At 38.5% G+C, this 6088-nt stretch overlaps 1 protein-coding gene across 3 annotated transcripts in view; it reads left to right on the forward strand.

The window, feature by feature from the left end:
• ENOPH1 (enolase-phosphatase 1) overlaps positions 1–4183 on the forward strand; it is a 31814-nt gene extending 27631 nt beyond the window's left edge. For all 3 annotated transcript variants that reach the window (XM_019731359.3, XM_088791634.1, XM_074324306.2), the window contains one exon: positions 3036–4183. In XM_019731359.3, coding sequence (XP_019586918.3) covers positions 3036–3175 — 140 coding nt within the window. In that variant the 3' untranslated portion in view covers positions 3176–4183. The remainder of the gene's footprint in view (positions 1–3035) is intronic.
• Positions 4184–6088: the final 1905 nt, after the last annotated feature.

Raw genomic sequence — 6088 nt, forward strand, 5'->3', positions numbered from 1 at the left:
AAGACCACGTAGTTTCTTCACAGTCTTGTCTGCAGCCATTTTTGTTTTCTAGTTGCCATCATAGTACATCTGTCATTGCAGATCTTTTTCACTTAAGCTGTTTCCTTAGGTTGCAGTCCCAGACATTATTCCTATATTTTGTTAGAGATCAGAGATGATCCCCAAGTTGGCCTCACAACAAATTGGCTCCCTCCAAGCCCTCCACAGAGAGGTTTTATTCCTGCCCCTTGTCTTCTGCCAGCCCCACGCCTGGTGGTAGGGCCAGAAGTGGACTCATCTGTAGCTGGGAGAGGACCAGGCAGCTGGCTGCCTGCCCTGCTCTTACCTGTTACCTCTGATGCGGTGTTTGGGTACCACGTGCCCAGAATTTCATTGCCAAGGCCGAGTGGAAGACTAGGTAATACCCCAAATGGTACCCAGTTACAAAAGAGAGAACTGAAACACTTTTTCCCTTCGGAGGAAAGGAAAGTGGTCCAGGGTTTTAAGTCAACAAGTATTCTTGTTAAGTGTCTCGGTTAATAGAGCAAATGGATTCTTAGGGACAAAACCTGCCCCTTGGTGATCTAGGTAAGAGGCTGAATGCAGAATAGTCACTAGCTAGTGTCACATCTCACTGGATCTTGATGGCTCAGCTTGGTAGAGATCCTGAATTTGCTGGTTAGGAGGAAAGCTTAGCTTGAGGCAGTTGGGCTTGGAACTAAGGGTGGGCGGAGTTGAAGGTAGGTGCCTCTTCTGCTGGAATGAATGACATCTGCAGAGTTTGCCTAAGGAGGGAGGGGATTGTCTTGTACTTTTTTTGTTCTGGGGAAGGTGACAGCCCTTTCAAAGGAAAAGCAGAGGATAGACACTGGAGGAGGTGGGTAGGTGGAAGAGACAGCTCTGCCCCATTTACATGCTCTGGGAACTGCTTATCTCTCAGCACCTGCTGCCCTTTAATTAATCCATTCAGATGCTGAGACTGTTTTCCAAATGTTGAAAAATAGCTTGAGGTTTCTTATAATACATCTAAATTCCATAGAATGTGTTTCAGATTCTTCACCAGTTTTGCTGTGTCTGTCCAAGCATGCCCCATCTTGCTGACCTGTCTCCCACACTGACTTGCTCCATTCTTCCAGTATTTACACATGTATTTTATGTCTGCTTAGAATGCTTCCTGTCTTACCAGTTTTCTTTCTTTGAAATTTCTGATCAAATCTCACCCTCTGTGCAGAGGAGTCATTTATTAAATTGTGTATCCTAATTCAGTAGTTTCACGTTGGGGACCTGAGATTCTGCATTTTTTTACGAGCTCCCAGGTGATTCCCACACTGCTGGTCCACGGAGCACACTCAGAGTAGTAGTACTCTCTAGTAGGATTTGACAAATTTGTTCTGTAAAGGACCAGATAGTAAATACTGTAGGCTTTACAGGCCAAAGTCTCTGTCACAACTATTCAGCTCTGTCCTTGTATAGGAACCACAGCTACAGATAATACACAAATGAATAGGTATGGCTGTGTCCAATAAAACTATGTTTACAAAAACAAGTGACGGGCCTCAATTTGCTGACCCTTGTTCTAGAGCACAGATCAGAGTCAGACTGACAGTTTCAAACGTTAGCTCTACTACTTGCTAGCTCTCAGTTTCCATATCTGTAGAATGGGGATAGTAACACAATACCTCAGGGTTGTGAAGATTTAGATGACAATGGGATCTCCACGAAGGCTTTGTTTTGCTCTCTGTTCCTGTGTTTCCCTGAAAATAAGACCTAGCTGAACAATCGGCTCTAATGCGTCTCTTGGAGCAAAAATTAATATAAGACCCAGTCTTATATTACTATAAGATCGGGTCTTTATAATATAATATAATATAATATAATATAATATAATATAATATAATATAATATAATATAATATAATATAATATAATATAATATATTGTGACATAGCTACCGTATTTTGCGGTGTATAATATATATTTTTTTGCCTAAATCTGTGAGGGAAAAATAAGGATGCGCGTTATACATGGGTAGTACTCATTCCGTATCTATATAAATGTTTTTAATTATTTATGCTTATGAGTTAAAAGTGTAATTCTAGAAATCAATAATGATATCCGTATGCAAAATAATACCCTGGAATACAATAATCAGCTTTGTTGAACTTACGACAAACTTGCAATGACAGAGTTCTTGTCCTTCTTTGCGTAAATATCTTAAATTTGTTACCGGTACATAACATTTCTTGTACCTTGTATCTGTTCTTGTGTTTTGTAATTATTTGTTATATAAAACTTCTTGTACCATAGTGTTAAAAAATAAATGCTAAAATTCCTTTATAATACAAAAAAACAAGTACTTAAATGTAAACAAATAAATATTTGAATGAAAACATTAAAATGAAATACTTTTTCCCCTTGAAAGTTTGGGCCAAAAATGTGGGTGCGCATTGTACTCGGCAAGATACGGTAAATACAGGGTGTTAAGGGACCACATAGGATGCTCTAATACAGATGATAGCGGTTCTGGAAGATGTTTGAGCTGAATTTCAAAGAGTAGGAATTTGCCAGGCAAAATAGATAGGCAATCTAGCCAGGGGTTATGACATATTTGGGCTTTGGATGTGAGAGCAGGTATATTGGCCTGATTAGATCCTGGGATTCCACATCTGCTTCACTGGCATTAATTCCTGACAGCCTGCCTTTTGGGAAACAGCTCAGTTCTCTGCAGAACTCATGGGAGGGAATGAAGGAAACTTGTGGACAGAACATGGCTCTGTCTTGCACTTATAAGTACTTAATAAAGCTCAGAAACCTAAGATACACTGTCATTCTAGTCTGCCAGGTTACAATTATGTATTTACGTTTTTTTATTACAGAAAAATTAAGAACTGTAAAAGAGAATAATATCACCAACACTCCATGCCCTTCTTCTGGCTTCAGCAGTTATCAAATCAGGGACACGCTTGATTCTTACATTCCCACATCCTCCTGATTACTTTGAAGCAAATCTCAGACATTGTGTTTTGACATTTCTGACACATATTTTGATTTTCACAGAGGCCAGTGCTGCTGAGGAAGCGGCCGTGCATGTAGCTGTGGTGGTGCGACCTGGCAATGCGGGGCTGACAGATGATGAAAAGGCTTACTACAGCCTCATCTCATCCTTCAGCGAACTGTGCCTTCCTTCCTCAACCTAGAGGACGGTTTCTAAGGAACAGTGAACTGTCTTTCCGGAGTTGTCCCTGTAGTCTAGTTTTATTCTAATGGTAAAAGTAACTTACTTAGAAAACACGTATAAACACACATGTATGTATGCAAGTATACGTATATATGTGTTCAAATTACCTTTCAAGGCACATAAGCGGGGGGGGAAGAATCTCAGTTCAGTGAAAAGGAAACTTATTGAAAGAGGCTTTATATGTAGAAATTATTTGAAACCATAACTCTAACCCTTATTGAGGGCAAAATATAGTCGATAGAAGAAATCACTACAGTACAGATCAAATGTGTTAATGTTTATCAAGTTTGTGTACCAAAATGGAAAGGTAGGTTTGAGAAGTTACTCAGAAGCCTTGTCTTTTTTTTTTAGAAGCCTTGTTATTTTAAAAACTGGAAGTATTTCAGAGACTTATTGCTAACAGTAATTCATCCCCCGCTTTTAATTATGAGTTAGAGGATTACAATAGCTGCATTTCAAAATGTTAGCCGCCCTACATACAAAAGACAAAGCAGTTTATTTCTACTCCAAGAGCAAAATTGGGAAAGGAAGCTTGTTTGAGTCTTGATCAACCAGGTATCTATCACTTAAACTTTCTAATCGACACCCTCAGCAAGCAGTTGCCTTACCAATGAAAAAGGTGCACGGATACAGCAGGTAAAATAGAAATGTGGTTCTTAACATCTTAACATTCTTAACAAAACAGTCCTCATGCTGCCAGTTGTTTTCATTATAGATTTTATAGTTGCCTTTCTAACTCCTCCTTAGCACAGTTTGAGAATACATGTTAATTGCTATCTACTAGTAAAAAAAAAAGGTTTACTGAAATCAGTTTATAAGACCTAGAAAAGCCCTAATATGTACTGTTTTCCTCTGAAATGTATGTGAGAAATGTAAATTTTATAACAGCATTATTTATCCTGGTTCAATTCTAATGGGATGTCATATTAATTTCATGTTGTGATTAATAAAAACATTTTCTTCTTCACTCAGTTTTATGTAGATCCCTGAAGTGTCCCACATACTGCCATAATCAAAAGAGAAACTGTAGAGATTTAAAAAATAAGAATTTATTTTAGTTTTTCCCTTAATCGTGTGTGTGTGTGTGTGTTTTAATGGAATGCCACTGGAAAGTCATTGGCTATTATTTGAAGTATGACTAACCTCATTGGTTGTTATTTTCTTTTGGATAGTAAACATTCAGGATATAACTGGGAGGTCTTACACTTTTGAAACTGTTACACTTGAGGTATAGGTTGAAAGAGGAAATTATTCTTCTAATTAATCAAGAAAAACTAATGATTCTTGGGGGAATGATTTTGGGAATGCTGACAATAACGAAAAGGAAGTAGCCTTGCAAATATGAGAGGACGGAATATAAAATATTTTTTGTTGATAATTTTTATCTTCTAATAATAGCTAAGAAATCTAAAGACTGAAAATACAGAAGAGTAGTAAAAGGGAAATGAATTTAAGTAAATCTTAGGAGAGTAATTTGTAAATGATGATAAAGCCACAAATGGTTATAAAATGTTGAACTTCATACAATTTCTGAAAAAGCTCACTGGAAGATGACAGAAGGTGACTCTTAATGAAAGTAAAAGAATAATTGGAAACGTAAGGAAGAAATGAGAGAAAATTATGCACCAGGGTCTAGATTAGAAAGGAATTTAAGGAAAAGGAGGGTGCTTAGGATCTAGCCAGTGGAGAATTAAGGTGGAGGGATGTCTTAGTCCATTCAGGCTGCTATAACAAAATAACAGAGTGGGTGGATTAGAAACAAAATTCTATTTCATAGTTCTAAAGACTGGGAAGTCCAAGATCATGGTGGACAAATTCAGTGTCTGGTGAGAGCCCGTTTCCTCACAGACTGCAGTTTTCTCTGACCTCACATGGTGGAAGGGGCGAAGGAGCCTTCTTGGGCTTCCTTTGTAAGAGCACTAAGCCCATTCATGAGGCTTCCCAAAGGCCCCACTTCCGAATATATCACCTTAAGGGTTAGATTTCAATAGATGCATTTGTGGGGGACACAAATATTCAGTCTACAGTAAGAGGCATTTACTGTCCATGATAAAAAGTATACCAGAAAAACTATATTGCACAGTTGAGGACAGAAATAGATTCAAAAATTAAGAGGAAGTTGCAATATCAGTTTATCAAAGAGGGGTGCAAAAGGAAATATTCCAAAAGGGTGATTGGAATGTTTCTTAGATTGTAAGAAACTCATTCACAATTAATGTGATTGAAAAGGATCTTAGTAAAGTATACTGGTCATGAAGGAGGAAACAATGCCTAGAAAGTGGTAGTAAGCTAGGAAGTAAATGCAGTTAAATTCATGGTCTTTGGTAAGGAAAGGAAGGAAAATCACACTTCTGGAATTTCCAAAAGGAACAAAGGCACCAAGTTTTTTCAGCATCCTGTTTGCAGAAATTACAGGGGACAAAGGTCTCTTATTGTGGCCCTATTACTTCCTGTTTTTTAATCCAGATTTACCTCAGTTGTGCTCTTTCTCACGATGGCACCGATTACCAATGTTGGGTCAGAACCCAAGTTGGTTTCTTGGAAGAGAAACCTCAGATTAGAGGGCTTCTCTAATCTTATTAGCGGTTCTGGAGTAGCAGGGCTTTCTGTTTGGCGTCTGGAACGCTGGCCTTAGTTGCTAAGTCTAACTGATGTCCGCTGTTCAGAGTTGCCCAAGGAAAGGTGAGAGCCACTGTCTGTTGCTAAGATAAGCGCACAGCAGCCTTTGCCCAGCAGATGGTGCTGTTTCTCCAGAGACCTTATCAAGTGTGAGGCCACCAGATAACAGCAGATGGAGCTAAGAGATAGCATTAAGAGAAAAATGCGAGAGAGTAGTTTGGAAAAAATGGCAATAATCCTAAGTGAAATCTAC

This window comes from Rhinolophus sinicus, chromosome 1 (genome assembly GCF_057876585.1).
Source record: "Rhinolophus sinicus isolate RSI-liver-muscle chromosome 1, RSI-T2T, whole genome shotgun sequence".
Lineage (NCBI taxonomy): Eukaryota > Metazoa > Chordata > Mammalia > Chiroptera > Rhinolophidae > Rhinolophus > Rhinolophus sinicus.